The sequence below is a fragment of the Ostrea edulis genome, chromosome 7 (assembly GCF_947568905.1).
Source record: "Ostrea edulis chromosome 7, xbOstEdul1.1, whole genome shotgun sequence".
Lineage (NCBI taxonomy): Eukaryota > Metazoa > Mollusca > Bivalvia > Ostreida > Ostreidae > Ostrea > Ostrea edulis.
The window spans coordinates 69,858,904-69,879,037 of NC_079170.1; the positions used below are offsets into that span (position 1 = coordinate 69,858,904).

The 20,134-nt window shown below is 35.0% G+C and overlaps 1 protein-coding gene and 1 long non-coding RNA gene across 2 annotated transcripts; both read left to right on the forward strand.

Annotated features, from left to right (window-relative positions):
• Window positions 1-1,471: 1,471 nt before the first annotated feature.
• Window positions 1,472-11,240, forward strand: LOC130048461 (uncharacterized). Its single transcript, XR_008797252.1, has 3 exons — window positions 1,472-1,658; window positions 3,363-3,471; window positions 10,942-11,240. It is a non-coding gene; the product is annotated as an uncharacterized LOC130048461 (long non-coding RNA).
• Window positions 11,241-17,286: 6,046 nt separating this feature from the next.
• On the forward strand, window positions 17,287-19,893 carry LOC125655337 (uncharacterized). The gene has a single exon (XM_048885596.2). It carries the CDS (start codon window positions 17,346-17,348, stop codon window positions 18,897-18,899), a length of 1,554 nt encoding a protein of 517 aa, XP_048741553.2. The 5' UTR covers window positions 17,287-17,345; the 3' UTR covers window positions 18,900-19,893.
• The last annotated feature ends 241 nt before the right edge of the window (window positions 19,894-20,134 follow it).

Here is a 20,134-nt window from a genome sequence, read left to right on the forward strand (position 1 = left end):
GCTTCATAGATATGGGAAGTTAACGATGGAGAACCTGAAATCATCCCGTTTGTCATAATGTTTAGTTGTTAGTTTGCCGCTAACATCTATGTTCAATAAATATCCAAGTACGAAGCAGATATGGAAGAATTTGTGGTGCCTTTTATTTCGAGTTCACTGGGATATATCGAATCGACATATGAATGAAAATGATTAAAATGCCGTCGATATATCTACATGTCGAGTTGAAAGCCACAACAAGAGATTTTTTTTTTCTTCCTATGTATAAGCTTTTGAATAATCTCTGCTACATATAAACTACTGACGTTTCTAGATGAGTGAGAAATTCTCCTACGGGACGTGAAATAGCGTACAATCATTTACAGGAGTGAGAAATTCTCCTACGGGACGTGAAATAGCATACAATCATTTACAGGAGTGAGAAATTCTCCTACGGGACGTGTAATAGCGTACAATTATTTACAGGAGTGAGAAATTCTCCTACGGGACGTGAAATAGCGTACAATCATTTACAGGAGTGAGAAATTCTCCTACGGGACGTGAAATAGCGTATAATCATTTACAGGAGTGAGAAATTCTCCTACGGGACGTGAAATAGCGTACAATCATTTACAGAAGTGAGAAATTATCCTACGGGAGGTGAAATAGCGTACAAACAATCATTTAAATGTAATTCAACAATGCGTACACATAAACTAATCATTATGTCAATTTCCAAATAAACCCCGTGGGAATTTCAAAATACGATTATCGACAATGTGTCCGCTTTCATGTATATTTACATTCAGGGTTAACGACTGGAACTCCTCCAGCCTTTCCGACCAGTGTAAAATTGACTGTATTACGAAATGAAGGTCTACATTGATAATTACTATAAGAGGTGATCTTAACAGTGTGCAGGGTGATCTTAACACGGGTACCGGGATCATTTGTGCATATACGTGTTAAACCCTGTGATTGTACAATTAGGTAATATTCTTTAATTTTGAGTTTGCCAAAAGACCTGAGAAGTTCCGAATTTGCTGGAAAGGTCTTATGTGATTAAGTAACGCACTTGATCGGTTCCCAGCTCCATTCAGACCCGGTATATTCTGTACACTATTTACTACTCTATTAGAGTTGCCGAGAATTGACGTAGTGTGGAGTTTGCATCGACTCAAAACCCTGCCATTCGTAAACATTGTGAAAAAGAACGCATGGGACCACTGCGTGCTATATTGGGAAGGAATTTAATGGTAAGATTTAGTTTGGCCTGGTAACAATGTTGAAGATATAATTGGAGTGTTAAACCAGTCACCCGAGAATTTAAAGGGGGAGATCACTACCTGTGTACATGTTCACAGCACGGCGATACAATACTCTTCTTATTAAGGGGGTATACTACACCAGAGAAATTCTTTTTAACATGCCAAGCCTCTAGACGTGCGCACAAAAATATTGCTTTCACATATGAATTTAGATATATGTTGAATTTCAACCCACCACACAGTTTTACCGTACGAATTGTGTCTATAGGGATCGACTCCTGAAGCACGGTGATTTAAATCTGATGAAGATGACCAGACTTACAGGTGCTAATTCGTTTCGTATTCTATTAGATCATCGGAGAACAGATGCAGCGCAAGCCTCCGCTTCTTTTTCGGACTAACTTGGAGACGGTTTGTAAAACTATTTGGGAATTATTGATGTTGATGGATAGAAATCCCGATTGTTTGCAAACAAATGAAAATCGATATTTCCACCATCTTTATTCTTAAATTATTTATTTTTCGAAAATATTGTCAAAGGTTGTTCTGATTAGAACTTATACATAAAGCTTAATTGAGTTTAAACCTCTCAATTCTTAAAGATGAGATACCATATCTGATAGTAGCAGCACCCGCAACGTTATTCTTAACATGCCTATCGTGTTCTAGCATGCGTGTATCTTATCGTATCATGCGTGTATCCTATCGTATCGTACGTGTATCCTATCGTATCGTGCGTGTATCCTATCGTATCATGCGTGTATCCTATCGTATTGTGCGTGTATCCTATCGTATCGTGCGTGTATCCTATCGTATCATGCGTGTATCCTATCGCATTGTGCGTGTATCCTATCGTATCGTGCGTATATCATACCTTATCGAGCGTGTATCCTATCGTATTGTGTGTCTATCCTATCGTATCGTGCGTGTATTCTATCGTATCGTGCGTGTATCCTATCGTATCGTGTTTTGTGCCGATATTCACATGAACGGGTCATAAACCGGTTTGGATGATTTTTTTTATTTTCATTGTTTTCACACAATGTACACAAAAATTTTGAATCGTTTCAAGACTGTGAATTTAAAAAAGCCGTCTGTTTAACTCACCTGAGCCGAAGGCTTAATCAAGTGAGCTATTCTGATCGAAATTTGTCCAATGTCTGTCGTCAGCATCGCCGTCAGTAAAATTTTCACATTTTCATCTTCTTCTCCAGAACCACCGGACCAATTTCAACCAAATTTGGCAAAAACATTCTTGGGTGAAGGGCTTTCAAGTTTCTTCAAATGAAAGGCCATGTCCCCTTCAAAGGGGGAGATAATAACAAAAATGCAAAAATAGGTTGAGGTCATTTCAAAATCTTCTCCCCAAGAACCACTAAGCCAAGAAAGTACAAATTTACATACAAGCTTCCTGACATAGTGCTGATTTAGTTTTGTTCACATCATGACCCTTGGGGGTAGGTTGGGGCCACAATAGGGGATTAAAGTTTTTCATGTACAAATATATAGCGAAAATCTTTTAAAATCTTCTTCTTAAGAACCACTGCACCAGAGGAGCTGAAATTCACATGAACGCTTTCTGGCATAGTGCAGATGCACGTTTGTTAAAATCATGTCATCCAGAGGTAGAATGAGGCCACAATATGGGATCAAAGTTTTACGTATTAATATATGGGGAGAAAATCTTCTCAAAAAACACTGGGCCAGAAAAGCTGAGATTTACATGAAAGCTTTCTGACATAGTGCAAAATCAAGTTTGTAAAAATCATCCCCCCTGGGGGTGGGGGGGGGGGGGGGCGCTAGGATGCATGGGGCCACAATAGGGGATCAAAGTTTTACATGCGAATATATATGGAAAATCTTAAATCTTCTTCTCAAGAACCATTGGGCCAAAGAAGTTTACTTTTACACGAAGGCTTCCAGAAATAGTACAGATTCAAGTTTGAAAAAATTATGCCCCCGGGGGGTAAGTTTAGACCACAATACGGATAAAAGTTTTACATGCAAAGATATGTAGATATGTTCAATAACCCAACATTGTCCTAAAGTATGATGAGGTAATAGCGCATAATGTTTCATATCAATCCTTTCTATTCATATGTCGATATATTGCAGAGAATGCCTCTGCGTGGTGCCGAGACAAAACCAGCTCGGGATTTGAGGAAAGAAGCAACAGATGAAGTTGGCCACAAAAAAATACTGTTACGACGGAAGACATCACGTGGTATGAGAAATATTTATATGCATACATCTCAGTGTTTGCTATTGTACATGTAGATGTGAAGCACGGAATGGTATTAAGTTTTTGATGTTAGAATACATTAGCAGTGATATTTCTTATTATTGAAAGAGGGAGACTTAAAGGGGCAATCTTCACAAGTCAAGGTTTATTGATTCGTTACTTCGTACTAACTCTTCTTCGTGGGGTACTTTTCTCAATATCATGAACATTAAGTGTTGATTTTATATGTAACGTAATTGATAATTCACGTTTTCGTCCCGAAAATGTAGTAGCTGTTTATCGATCTATTTCAATAATTGTTCGATTTGTTGAAGTACAATCGACAAACATACTTGGGTAACCCATCGTTTTCATGCGGCTAATAACCTAATACTTTGTCTAATTGTTTTGTTTTTTAAATCCGAAAATCAATTGACGGTCACAAATTCTACACCATGTTGCCGATGTCCTCTGGGCCCTCTTCCCACAATTAGCCACAGACTAGTTGCCGATGCCGCGCTATGCGTGTTTTGTTTCGTTTTTGATCGATTATAAAGGCCGTTTTCTGATTGGCTCCATACTACTGGCTGCAAACCAATCATATGCTCCGTCTTGAGTCTTGAGTCCATGTTTTGAATGGTTACTGATGTCAAGGGTTAGTGCGATGTAACGAATCCACAACCTTTGACTTGTGAATATGTAAAGGGGCATTTGCTGTCATTTCGTCACCAAAAATTGAATTCAATGAAAATTGCTCTATATTATATATTTCAATGATAACACCAGTATTTAATTATTTCAACACTTTCTGCCCTCAAAGCAGGCACATAAATGTGTAATTTTGGTAATTAAATAAGAATTGTCTTGCAAAACCTTCCTTACATATTTCTTTACACTAAAAGCGGTTATAAAACGAAGTTTATTAATTTTCTCTTGTTTAAGGACAAAATAAATGTTTTTTAATTAGTCATTGATATGCATGTCTATTCCTATGCCATTGAGAAATTTTGAGAGAAAAATGGTTGCCATCACTTTCAAAGCTAATGCCCCTTTAAGTGATATATGAAAAAGTGATTTCAAAGAATTAGGGATTGCATTTCATATTGTTTTAACTAAATCTTTGCGGTTTCACAGGGACTACAATGTAAGTTTACGATTTTAATATTTAAGATCTTTTCAGGTTGGGCACACAATGAATGTCAGACCGATCAAAAATCAACATGATTAAAATATCTCTAGTTCTTTGAAGTGAATTGAATGTTCTCAAACCTGATATTTAAGTTGTTTTCATAATGGTTAACTTATGATAAAATTCCTGACCCCGTATCGAATGTCGTCATGGTCGATGACAATCGCACATTATCTGGCCTTTCCGGTGAGTATTTAAATGCAACTTCGAAAGTACATGTATCACTAAAACATTCATTTTTATATCAAATCAAAATACAACTATAAAATTCATTCAATGTCTTTTTACAAGTAACATTTGCTAAAAAATGTGAGATATTTACGTAGTAAGTTTAAAAACTATGATATATTTACGTAGTAAGTTTAAAAACATGGCGATAACCAATAATCAGTGACTTGCGCAGTGGTTGGACGCACATTTTGTACCAATTTCGTACTTCCGGTGAACGTAATACATTCTAGGCACCTCTCCGAGTTTACCTCAAAGACCCAAAAGGTTCCGATTGCGTCAGTTAATCCGTACTCATTCAAATACAGAGGTTTCTAGAGACCAATTGTTTTTAACATTACATGTACTTGATATTATGGCAATCAAAGTAGGGGGGGGGGGGGGCTTCATCTTTTGCCGTTTGATCTTAACATCAACACGACAACTGACAAATACATGTATATAAGCATTTCCAAACACCTATCAAGCTAAATTTTAATGGGGGACTGAATATTTCCAAAGAAATCTATTTGTTATCCTGTTGGAATTCTGCTCATGTAAATATTTTGATTTGGAAACCTGCTCTTTTTGTGAATCTGAATCTGACCATGACCGTACTTGGCAAAAAAAATAACAAAAACTTGCAAATTTCCAATGTTTTTACCTTCGATATGTTTGTCAATATTGAATTTATGAATGTGAACAATCTGCAAGGGCGGATCCAGGAACTGCGGTTACGGGGGGGGGGACGTTATGAGGCAGCGGGTCTGGGGTCCGCCTTGAGGCTTCCAGTGGGTTCAGGGCGAAGCCCTGGTGGGAGTCCACGGGGGCGAAGCCCCAGGAAGCTCCTGGATTTTACAGAGTTTATAGGGCTTGGAATATGTCTCCTATTTAGAAATTTGTATTATTTTCTATCATTTCTCATCAGGTGAAATTAATAAAATGTGACGCAAATTTTAAGGGTTTTTGGAAAAAAATTAAGTTCTCCCAATAAGGTTAATCAAGAAATCAAAAGATTGTGTCATTTATTTCGCCGGGAATTTAAGAAATTGTTGCTTCTTTTACCGTTTAGTACATTTTTTCTAAAGAAGATACCACGATTTACCTTAAATTTGAAAATTTTAATTTGGGGGGGGGGGGGGGGGGGGGCTTAAATCCGCCACTGATCTGTGTACAAATCTTGAAAACTACAGTACGACTCTTCTAACGGCCGGGAATATCGGGCGTCGGCAAGTTTTGGCATTGGGAAGGCGAACTGGATCGAAAGGTGTGTGGGGGAGGAAGGGGGGGTCTATAACTAACATAGTTTGACTTAAATTCACATTTCCACCTGAATCTTGATATTCTTTTTCTATGATCGTGTTTAGTGTAATTAATGTATTTGATTCGATGATTTCATTACATGTAATACATAATATTTGCTTTCTTTTAAGATATCATAGAGTAGATAATAATGTAACATTTTGATACATCGTCATAATGTAACCATAAGTATGGAACATTCAAACAAAGAGGGGTTGAAAGAACGCAATTCTGGATTCTTTTTGCCGATGTTGTATAGTAGCCTTTCCCCCATAGTAAATCCCCCCACCCCCACCCCCCACCCCCCCACCCCCACCCCGGAAAAATGGTTATATAGTAGCCTTTCCCCTAAGGGGAAACACTATTATATAGTAGATCTTCCCCCATAGCAGGGTTACCCCCTCACGTTTTTGGTTTTGATTTTAGATAACAGACTATGGAAAATCACTCGGGCTTTGTACAACAAATATTGATATTGTATAGATCTGAGTATTGAAAAGTGTATGTTCCCGATAGTTTGAATGCAAATACATGTACATGTATTTTCATAGAGACAAATTTTAGAGATATGCTTTACGGCATTACTGAGAAAGTGTAAAACATGAGAATTTGCTAGTTCACAATTGTAATTTGCATTATCATTGAAAACATACTGAAGGGTAGGATATCTTTATTTTCGAGTACAATTTAGAGAGTACATGTACAATATTAATTTAATTTGTTGGCATTTCTAATGTTATATCCACGTTTGAACACATCTGATGAAAAGCGCATAAAATTATTAGAAATTTTTATCATGAATGGACAAATTTTACGGGCCTCCACGAGGCGGTCGGTATGGATACGCAAGTTTTAAGTAGCTGTGCGTTTCTACTGCGCTATTTTAACACATCATTATTGAAGTAGAAGTGTTTCTTAGCAAAGATTTTGTTCACGTATTAATTAAGACAAACTTATAAGTAAGAACAAAAATAAATAAAGAAAACGTTCCCTGATAACCATGGTAACGCAAAGTCTGATGTAAAAAGAAAGATTGTATGTACCATCATTTTACGTACCTTTCATATTCTCATGAGGATTCATTTTCAATGTTTTGAAATAATGAATGTACAATGCATTATTATCATTGGCTGAAACATGTTTACTTCGAATTTTTAGATGAAACAAATGGTTTGAGGCCGTTCTTTTGACACTTTGGTAATTTTGTTTTTCGTTTGTATATGTTGATCATTAGGGCACCTGAAAAACTACGAAACGAAATCGAAACGAGCCTAGGCCTAATTAGAAACGAAACAAAACCAACCTGAGCCAGGGGTGGATCCAGGCAATATTTTCAGGGGGTCCAAATATTTTAGGTATAAACCCAATTTTCCCAGGTGGCCCAACATTTTTTGGGGTGCAAAGATATAGTAAACTTTCAGGGGGGGGGAGGGGGGCTGCGCAAAAGATTTTAATACAAAATGGACGAAATATTACCCCGAGTCTTCGTTTTCATTTTTTAAAACAATCTCGGATCTTTTAGGATAGCAGATACATGTAATATACATGTATGAACATGTACATGTAATAAATTGAGATGGCAAAATGAATAATTGTTAAGCTTTCAGCTCAGATGAGCTAAAAAGTTTTAGGAGTGCATGTTAAAAATCAATTTTTCCCCAGAATATTCTTCGTATGGGAATAAAGTATGATGAGGTTGTCTATCTGTCAGATTCAAAATAAATTCATCTTTGGAGAAGTTTTGTAAACGAATATGTATAAATCAAAGTACTGACAGTACAGTTGGGAGTTGCACCGCCTGGAATAATTAACGATTATATCGATAGCATGTTCACATCTATTAATCAACCAATGACCCGAGAACAGTTGGGGGATGATCCTCTCAAAAACCTCTAATTCAATTGCAAAATCCCACGTTTTCCTAATGAGGTGTTAAGAATCATCTAGCGAGAGAGCGAGTCTATTCCTTAGTAGCGGTAATTTGGAATCAGGGGTAGACAATCAACAGAGTTGTAGAATTTAAGTTTTACTCCACTATCTGTATGAAAAGTTTTTGTGTTAATCAAATGGAGAGAGACAATTTTGATTCCTCGTACGATAAAAACTTATTTGTTTAACTAACAAATTCAGAGTTGCCTAAATAGGTGCTGTTTTACAAGCACGAAATATTCTGATTTTATATTTTAAATGATTGTTTTTCATAACATTCAACTGAATGAAATGTTTGTTGAATAATAAATATTTCCAAAAATCTCAATCAAGGGAATTCGGAAATTAACTCTCCATGTAGGATGAAAAAGAAATGAATAGCCAGAAAAGGATTAATTTCAGGATGGAAAGAATATGTATGGTGGGAATGGTCCACCGTAAACGTAACTGGAATGAAAAGAAGGGGGGGGGGTCTACTATATAGTAGGTTTTCCTGGGGGGGGGGGTCATCTGGCTATAAGGGGGGATCCTACTATCCTACTCTTTCCGTGGGGAAAGATCTACTTTATAGCCATTTATATCGGGGGGCGGGGGGGGGACTACTATTTAGCCATTTTTCCGGAGGAGGGATGACTAGGGTGGAGGGCTACTATATACACATAACACCGGACTAGGAAATAAAGATAGACAGGTTTATTAGTACTTATCAATCCCTCTATTAGGAAATAAAGATAGGCAGGTTTATTAGTACTTATCAATCCCTCTATTAGGAAATAAAGATAGACAGGTTTATTAGTACTTATCAATCCCTCTATTAGGAAATAAAGATAGACAGGTTTATTAGTACTTATCAATCCCTCTATTAGGAAATAAAGATAGACAGCTTTATTAGTACTTATCAATCCCTCTATTAGGAAATAAAGATAGACAGCTTTATTAGTACTTATCAATCCCTCTATTGGGAAATAAAGATAGACAGGTTTATTAGTACTTATCAATCCCTCTATTGGGAAATAAAGATAGACAGGTTTATTAGTACTTATCAATCCCTCTATTGGGAAATAAAGATAGACAGGTTTATTAGTACTTATCAATCCCTCTATTAGGAAATAAAGATAGACAGGTTTATTAGTACTTATCAATCCCTCTATTAGGAAATAAAGATAGGCAGGTTTATTAGTACTTATCAATCCCTCTATTAGGAAATAAAGATAGGCAGGTTTATTAGTACTTATCAATCCCTCTATTAGGAAATAAAGATAGGCAGGTTTATTAGTACTTATCAATCCCTCTATTAGGAAATAAAGATAGACAGGTTTATTAGTACTTATCAATCCCTCTAGTTTTGAAATTTGAAATGCAGGATTATGTGACAAAGAAAAAAAGAAAATCTCAACAAGTTGTTTTAGACGTTGAATTTGAACTAAATTTTCAGTATCTTCCTTTAATTTCTATGCTCATATTCTAATATTTATCGAAAAATGTTTAAAGACTTACAGCCTAGATTCTTTAAAGCTTTCAAACATCAATCGACTAATTAATTAAACAATGAACAATTGGTAGCGAACCCCCACTTACAGCAAGGAAGCCCCTTTTGTTGTTTACACCCGCCTGGTACAGGTGTAACAGGTCTTAGTATATCAAAAACCAAGGTTGTTGAGGGTTCTGCAGTTTATTTGTATTGCTTTGCAACCTAAAGGCAATGTGCCTGGAGGCTAAATACGCAATACGCTTCAGACAGAAAATGGACCAGTACCTGACTCAAGACGGGTAGGGACACAGGTAGGAAAGTGAGAAAAGTGCTGTAAGCATGCGTTATATGGAGTGACTAGAATTTTACTGACCAGTGAACTCGCTATCACACTCTTTATAATATTAAAGATCTACAATCAATTACACATCAACCCAATCTGACTAAAGTACAGACCTATAATATAGGTCTGTACTTTAGTCAGATTGAGGTCTGTACTTTAGTCAGATTGAAGTCTGTATACTTTAGTCAGATTGACATCAATCATACATGTACCCACACCGGACATATACAGGGTACGTCAAAAGTAAATACATGTACCCACACCGGACATATACAGGGTATGTCAAAAGTAAATACATGTGCATCCCATTTTGCGTCTGTGTAAACTTTAGTTTTCACACTTTTCGCTCCATTGACCACAGATCGCCATTATACTCGCCGCTCCAATGAGTAGATATCGCCTTCACAAATCTTCTAATTTTGTTTTTATTTATTTACTTATTTTTTGCTACCTTTTTTCAAAATTATAAGGGCGGCACCCCTTTGATTGAAATGAAAGAACAGTATAGCTATAGAAAATAAATCTTGTGTTTGAAAATACATTAGATCACAACTGCTGCGGTTTACGCCAACATGCTGCATGAGGCGTGTAAGCGCGTCCTGAATTGTATGCTGACGTGAAGCCTTTCTGTTCATCTCCGCATACACTCTCCATGTATATTTTCAAAATTGAAACACACTGTCTGGGTTTTTTTCCCCATTTTTTGTTTATTTGTTTTTTGGGGTTTTTTTTTTTTTTGGTTCTGTGTGTGTGTGGGGGGGGGGGGGGGTTACACATGTGTGTGGCACCACAATAACACACTTATAGCAAGAAAAAAGTATTTTCGAAAGAATGTTATGATAATATATCAATATATCAAAATATTGTGGAAGTTGTAGAATGGAGAATTTCAAAAAAATCAGATAAATAGTACACTAGCACAGCAGTAGAAATATATGCTTCTGCGATAGGCATTACAATTATCTGCAGTGAAACTTCACTTCTACTTTAAATTTGCTTCATATGTAAATTATGTATTTTTTTTTTCTTCAGATATATAGATACTGAGAATTCAACGGACATCCCCAAGAGGGTTATGGTAGATAGCTTTAATGGTGACATTCGGGTGAAAGGAAAACAGATGAAGTAGTGTCCTTCAGGCAAGTACACAGGTCCATACATAAAATAATTACATTTCTAATGGGTTTATCAAAAGTACAACGCTTAGAATAGAGTCGGATGTTCCTTAAAGGTGAGTTTATAACAGGTAAAAATCTGCTAGGAAGAATAACGATAATGAGAATTTTCGGAAAAGATCAAGTTTCCCCCTTTTTTACGATACAGGAACAGACAGTAAGGTAGTGTTGCAATCTGAATAAAACCAGTTCCTCGATCCGCTCCTCCTTTTTTAATGTCGCTACCTCGTGTAACGACATTAAATAGAGGGGAGCTGATCAAGACATTAAATAGAGGGGAGCGGATCAAGACATTAAATAGAGGGGAGCGGATCGAGGAGCTGATTTTAATCAGACTGGGTAGTGTTGCTTATATATCAGAATAATCATTACACTATGATTAGTAGACAATCTAATTAAAATAATCACTTCACATTGATTAGTAGACAACCTAATTAAAATAATCATTTGACTATGATTAGTAGACAACCTAATTAAAATAAACATTACCCTATGATTAGTAGACAATCTAATTAAAATAATCATTTGACTATGATTAGTAGACAATCTAATTAAAATAATCATTTGACAATGATTAGTAGACAATCTAATTAAAATAATCATTTGACTATGATAAGTAGAAAATCTAATTAAAATAATCATAACACTATGATAAGTAGACAACCTAATTAAAATAATCATTTGACTATGATTAGTAGACAACCTAATTAAAATAATCATTACACTATGATTAGTAGACAATCTAATTAAGATAATCATTTGACTATGATTAGTAGACAACCTAATTAAAATAATCATTTGACTATGATAAGTAGACAATCTAATTAAAATAATCATTTGACTATGATTAGTAGACAATCTAATTAAAATAATCATTTCACTATGATAAGTAGACAATCTAATTAAAATAATAATTTGACTATGATTAGTAGACAATCTAATTAAAATAATCATTTCACTATGATAAGTAGACAATCTAATTAAAATAATCATTTGACTATGATAAGTAGAAAATCTAATTAAAATAATCATAACACTATGATAAGTAGACAATCTAATTAAAATAATCATTTGACTATGATTAGTAGACAATCTAATTAAAATAATCATTTGACTATGATTAGTAGACAATCTAATTAAAATAATCATTTGACTATGATTAGTAGACAATCTAATTAAAATAATCATTTGACTATGATTAGTAGACAATCTAATTAAAATAATCATTTGACTATGATAAGTAGACAACCTAATTAAAATAATCATTACACTATGATAAGTAGACAATCTAATTAAAATAATCATTTGACTATGATAAGTAGACAACCTAATTAAAATAATCATTACACTATGATAAGTAGACAATCTAATTAAAATAATCATTTGACTATGATTAGTAGACAATCTAATTAAAATAATCATTTGACTATGATTAGTAGACAATCTAATTAAAATAAGATATTATTGAATGACAGATACATGTATACAAGTAACAAACAACAACAGAACGCGACTTGTTTGTTTTCTTCACACCCAGAAGATATTATACCCATCAAACAATGATATTACTCATTGTGAGCATGACAGTTCATATCAAATTCAATCATTCAGTAAAATAATGTTTACACAAGAATTAAAATCATGGTGATAAAAAAAGCAATCGTGAAAAATATAAGATTTTTACGCCAGGTTTCATAATGTTTACCAACAAGGGGATATAATCGGTAAAAAAAAAAACCACGTTGGCAGTTCCAATGTTAGGAATACCCAGGGGACATTTCCCGCTGGCAGTTTCAATGTTAGAATTCCCTAGGGGAAACCTCATTGTGGTAATGCAGAAACCACTAACGTCACGATTTTCAGTTTTCCTACAAAATTTTCCTGTTTGGAAAAGGTTGTCTTTCATCTAGTGAAGAGGTCTTCATTATTAGTTTATACATGTATATATATTCACCTGTTTGAGTGATGGAACGACGGTACTTGTAGGCGGATTTCAGGGGGAGGAGGAGGGGGAGGCAGGGGACCCGCTCCCTCTTTGACCTGGGCCTTCCTTAAAGGACACAACGCATGTTTCTAAACTTTTTTCATTTTTTCAGCAAAATTAATCCTTTTCATGCCTAAAACTACTTTAAATCTTTATTGAATTAAATATTTTGCGTAGTTTTGTTTTCTTTAGTTTGAAAGCGACGAAATTCAGTTTTTGTGATATGCATATTTAATTCCGCTATCTTACGCGCCATTATGCGTGACGTCATGTGCGCCTTCGGGTTTGAAAACATCTACTAGCCATTTCATAAACAGATTAGATTTAATCGATAATAAACCAATTATCACGCTGACGGCTTGTAAATAAGATTTCATCAAGGTGTTTTGTGGCGTTTAAGGGTGTGCTAGTTGTCGGTAGAAAGGATTTAGACGGAGTATTTTTCGAAAGAGGGTACGAGAAAAAAGACGTGAATGTTTTGTTGGAGCAAGAACTTTATCTTTTAAAAAAAACACCACCCAGTCACCTTTGTCCATGCACTTGTTAAAAACCGCTTGGACCTAGATCAACAACGAGAAAATCGATATATCGAAGCTAAGCACTGCGTATATACATTCTGTTCTGGTCTTCAAATTCAATACACATTTGGATCAACTGACCTTCACCTTGAAACAACATACAATGTATATAACGTAACTTGTGTTCCCAGTTTCTACCAGCTGGCAGATTTACAAAAATCTTAACGATACAAAATAATTGAACTTTTTATCATAAATAACGTTGTATTTCCTAACTTTAAATTGAATTATAAAATTATGCCTCATTGAACTCGTAAGATCTGAAAATCAATAGGGGCCACCTTCTACCCAAAACCAAACTACATGTACATATGAAATATCATTACGATCAAGTGAATGGTTCTCAATATATTGAGCGAACAGCATACGGTCTACAGACACACCGACCAGCAGGTGGAAAGCAATATGCCCCTATTGTTTGAAATATGGCATAAAAATTATATGACATGCAATCTGAAAATCAATTTTAGTATTCTACTGGTGTTAAATGACCAACATCTTCTATGTGTAAAGTTTGATAGACATCAAAATTAGCATTCTCTACTGAATGGACATCTTGTATACCCCTCTTTAACCTTAAAATCATTACATGTCATCTACTATTTCAACAAAGCCACTTTCCACCACCTGTGGGTTTTGAAAAGTTTTTTAAAAAGACCCACACAAACCTCTAAGAGACTGTAACACGGTGATTTATAAAGGAGAGGTGACTGTGACCTAAAACTCAAAATCATTTTGAACTGTTTAAAATTTAAAATAGTTTGACCGGCTTAAAATTAATGCCCACGATTTATTTAGAATTGAGAGTTCAATTACTGTTTTAGAATTTACAGTGCCATATGTTTAGAATCTGTAGCTTGACCTGTTTAGAATTAACCTTTCAAATGTATAGCATTACAGTATGACATTTCATCCACTTTTGTATTTCATTTGTTTATAATTAACTTTTTAACTCTTTAAAATTACCATTTCGACCTATTTATAATTAACAATGTGACCTATTTATAATTTCCATTCTGACCTATTTATAATTTCCATTGCGACCTATTTATAATTAACAATGTGACCTATTTATAATTAACAATGCGACCTATTTATAATTACCATTGTAACCTATTTATAATTACCATTGTGACCTATTTATAATTAACATTGTGATCTATTTATAATTAACAATTTGACCGTATTAGCGTTAACAGTCAGTGGGTATAGTGCTGCTGAATTTGTATGAAAAATACAAAATATAGGTATGACCTTGATCTTTGACCCCAACTTTAAGGTGAAAAGTGTAAGAACCAGAATTAAGAAATCTGAACTAATTACCTTTCATAGTATCAAATATATTTAAATCAAAATATTACAAATTAAAAGGAATGGTTACTTGAATTGACAAGAATTTAAAGTTCCATACAAGATCTCAAAACTTCTACTGTATTTGAAAGAAGCCTAAATCACCTTGAAAATTTGTAAATCTCATTTCAATATTGACCTTGACCTTTCAACTTGACTTTATTTTAAAAGTAGAACTTATGCAAGTGATACTACGTCTCTAATATTGATGTAAAAGATATGGGAGTAAAAGAATTCCACCCTCATGTGACGGCTTAAGATTTTGCAAAATCAATTATTTATTTAGGTTTTGACAGGAACATTGAATTAAAAATTAATCATATGCAAAACAAGCTCTTGCATATCGAATCCATTGAGAGACATAAAGATCATGTACAGGTGATAACGGTATATTATTACATAAACATATTTTGTTGGAATTCCCATGGGCAAAAATTGTACTCCTTTAACACCTGGTCTGATTATTTTATATTCTGTTGATGCAGGATTTATTCAAAAGCATCTACGTGAGAAAATATCTTTTTCTATGGTCTTAAACTGGACATTTAAATATAACGATGATATTTTGTCTGTAAACAATTTCTGTTAATATGTCAATTTGATATATCTCAGTGAACTCGAAATAAAATACACCACATGGACAGAGTCTTCTACATCTTCTTCATACTTAGAAATTTCATTGATCATAACAGCTCAACTTTATGACTTCAGCTTTTCTATCGTCAGCTTTCCATATTTAGGTAAAAGAAAATTGTTCATTATTACCCGTATATGGTGTTTATGTCTCTTAACAGTTTTCGATATGGAAGAGCTTGTTCTGCGTGTGATTAATTTTTAAATCAAAGCAGGCTACTGACAATAAATTGATGTTACAGGAATTTCAACAGTCCCATTGAAAGTCAGCATTTCGTAAATTCTATGGTCGTCATAACGATCTAGTTTACCAATACAGCCTATCATAGGGTCAAATGCTGTCTGACGTGTTTCATACGCGGGTATGTTAAGGCAGGTCATGCTTCATTTATGCACGTAGACTGCATAATTTTTAAAATCTGTCTTACCTAGAGAGAGGGAGCTACTAACTCTTAAAAACTATTTTGGTTGTTTACATGAGAACATTTTGTATCATAACAACATGACAAACATGCGCTTCCGTATGACGTCATTGCATGACTGTTATAAATAGATCATGGAGGTACCTTAATAGAAAATGTAAAAGTAACACATTATCCCAAGATTCAAATATTGGTCTAACTGGCGATAATGACGGTAAAATACCCATAGTATATCAGAATTACTGATAGAATCCTACCACTTTCAATAAGAAATAATTATTGAACATTTAAACACGAAACCATCTAGGTCATGTTTTACATTTTGCATGATGCTATGTAGTTTTCTTTAAAAGTTTTCTTAACAGAGGATTCTATCAGTAATTGCCGTGTACATTAGTTTATGACCTTTCAAACGGTGTATAAAAAGTCTCTAAAAGTATACGGGCTAATGTGCTACTTTTGCAGTTTTATTTCAGTCTGTGACAGAGGAAAATCGGATCGACATGCTAAATGGAATGTTTTCTCCGTTAAACAAAGTTGTCAATGAATGATATCAACATACCTTCTTAATATCAATAAATTCTCAGCGTTTCACATATATATTCCATATATCCCATGTCATATATTTCAAATACTCTACATTTTGTCGATATTTGCATGACACACATAAACAAATTCCTTGCATGTGTCAACGTCACTCGATGTGTAGTCATGACGTCATCAGTTTACTTTCATATCGATCAGACAGAAATTACACAACAACAGTATAGCATTTCGAATTTCGTTGGATCTTAGTAGCTGCATGGTTTATTTTATGCATAAATAAAACTGAAATAAAAAATAAAATCGGAATTTAATATATACTTATTTCAATTATGACGTCACATTGTTTCGCGGATTTTATCCCAGTAAACATTTTCATAACCTGCCTTAACGTACCCGCGTACTAATTGTTAGGCCGTTCTCTACACGTTGATTATGACTACGGATTACACTGTTTGTTCGATCGAGATATAGGTCTCCCGGCAGGTGTGACCGGTCGACAGAGGATGCTTACTCCTCCTAGGCACCTGTTTCCACCTCTGGTATGTTCAGGCGGCCGTGCTAGTCCTACTCGTAATTTTGTATTGTTCACAGGAGTTATGAAATTGATCGCAGTTCGTTATATTCACCTTTCTGTTTACTAAACACAGACGGATTGATAAATGTGTATTTCTTTAATTTCAGGTCCATTATGAAAAAGTCCCGGATAATCCGTGCTGTCGCTATATGTTTTGGAATAGTATTGGTATACATGTATTATCGCAAGTCATCAGAAAATGATGAACTGAAAGAGCTGAACGAGTCTAGAAAATTCCAATCACCAACCATCATTTCCCAAACAAATGGGAAAAACAGAGAAAACTCGAATTCGTTTAATTCCTCGGATGCAGAGCAATATCAGTTCTACAAGAGAGAGTATACCCCGGGATATGATAAAAACTGTATCTTGACATTGCCAAAGAAATACATAGGCGAGGGAGAGTTACCGCTGAGACTTCCCGCTGAGGAGGAATTGAATTCGCTTTCTGCCGACGTCATCGCTTGCTTGTATCATCGTTACGTCACAACAATTCAAACATTTTGCGCTTTCAAAGATCGTGCGGGTGAAGTCAAGCGGAATGGATGGTATATATGTGCAGATCCAGCATACGTTCCCAGAAAGCATTGTGTTGTTTTCCTGTCTAACAGGGCATTTCCAGAAAACACTTTCTCGAATGACATGGTATCTCGATATAAATGTAACGTATACGCAACTCCATTATCGTATGTAAATACTCTAAAATATTGGATTGGTAAGACAAACATATCCAACAGCGTCATCGATATACTGACAATGTCTGTAAGTACACCAAATCTTGCTTTATTCCACACGATTGTGCAAGAAAAGTCCATTCTTAAAGTCAAACAAATTCTCCTGGAGCTGTATTTTGATCCAAGAGATGCGAAAAATCTCAACTATTTTCAAATATTGAAGAGTTTGCGACTGTTGTACGAGAGAGGTTTCAGAATAGTGTGGTTCGACAGATTAGTTCATTGTGCAACTCTCAGATTTAGTAAGTGCTATGCGGTCTACTTCGTTCAACCAAATCTTAGGGATAAAACTACTAATTCCTTGCCTTTAGACTTACCTACCGAACAAGTAATAAGGAATATGAAAGGTAATGAAATCGCAAATTTGTATTTCAACTATATTGAAACAACTCAATTTTACTGTCAACATGTATTGAGAATAGGAAGGCTAGCCGATGGTGGATGGGATGTGTGTCACGATAAAATGCTGCAATACAGAAATCCTTGTATTGTGTATTCGTTTGGTATCCGCGATGATTTGTCTTTTGACGACGATATTGCTACAACCTATAATTGTAATGTATATGCTTTCGACCCCACAACGCCATTCGGGACACATCAGCACGCACCGCGGGTTTGGTTTCATCGACTGGGAATTAGTAGCGAGTACCGGAAGTGTTTCGTAGCCCCGTTACAGAAAATCCGTGATGATTTGAATCATCAATCGTCACCCATGGCTATTCTTAAGGCTGATGTCGAAGGTGCTGAATGGGAAAGTGTGCCTAACATGATAAATACACACCAACTAGCTGATGTGTCACAGTTATTTATAGAATTCCATGGCTACGGAGATACTCCAAATAATCTTATCGTTTTAAAAAGGCTTCACGATGCTGGATTTCGTATTTTCTGGTACAAATTTAATGCACACCCTGGGTGTTTGTTCAAAAAACATCTTACACGCCGATCAAGCTGTCAAGAGGTGTATTTTGTAAATACAAAGTTCAAATTCTAAAGGACACAATGATGGCTTTATCTGTATCATCTGGTGTCATTTTACCTTTTCAAGTGGAATTTCACATTCATAGAACGATTTATATCCGAAGAGTATCAGTGCAGAAAAACTGTTTTAAAACAATGAATAACATCATTGTAGTAACATTGGCATGGAAATCATTCAAATATGAGTCGGAAGGATCAGCGGGTCATGCGTTTAAATTAATATGACCGAAACAGATAGATATCTACAGCTTTGGAACCTGTGCAAAGAAATTCTGCAGGGGACACCAAGAAAAGGAATGTGATGACTTCGATAATAGATGAATGATGAAATTCTTTTGAGAGAATTTCTAAAATAAGCGGACCCAGTGCACTCATTGCAGAGACCACTTCCGATGATGTTTGACACCGCGGTCCCAACGAGTCAACGAAACTATAAAATATAATAATGTAAATGATCATACGTATGTGTTGACTGCTGTTCTTAATGTAGGTTAGTAAATAAATACACCAATTTAAACAAGGAGAGGGTTGGTGGAAGATGGAAGTGAGTAAATGCACTTATTTGTTTTGTAACTCTACAGATTTGGGTTAATGCTTTATACCAATGCCTTGTAATTCTTAGAGCTGGTCATACAGATGCCATGTATGCAATTTTTCTGCAGCTGGTTATACAATTCAAATTTTCCTCTGGTCTAATCGCAAATCTTCAGATGCTAATAGCCAATATAATAAGATCCTCATGATCACATGACTTTTTTCAAATTTTATTTCAATTGCAGATAAACAAACACAATCACCCACATACACACAATGTAAAACTTATACGGTACCAATTTTGATGCACCAGATGCGCATTTCGACAAATAATATATTGATATATCATTACATACATACATTTTCAAATAAATATTTCCAGTTAAACCATCTTGTTTTGAACACATCAGTTTCATTCTTTGTTTAATACATTTGTTCTTCAAATTCATAATACAAAATGTATGTTTTCAAGTACTTGACTACATTCTGAAATAGCATTTTATCATTTTTCTTCTTGAATATATACCTTTTGACAAGCAATATTATTAGATTGCTGGCTTCATCTTCTTTAGGAAAAACTAGTATTACTGTGATTGCATCAAACTGTAGTCTTTTTCTACATTTTTCAAATATCCATTTCTCTAAAAGGGACCATAATGGACACACAGTTGGGCAACGAAAGAAAACATGCAGAATTTTGTCAGCTTAAATTCA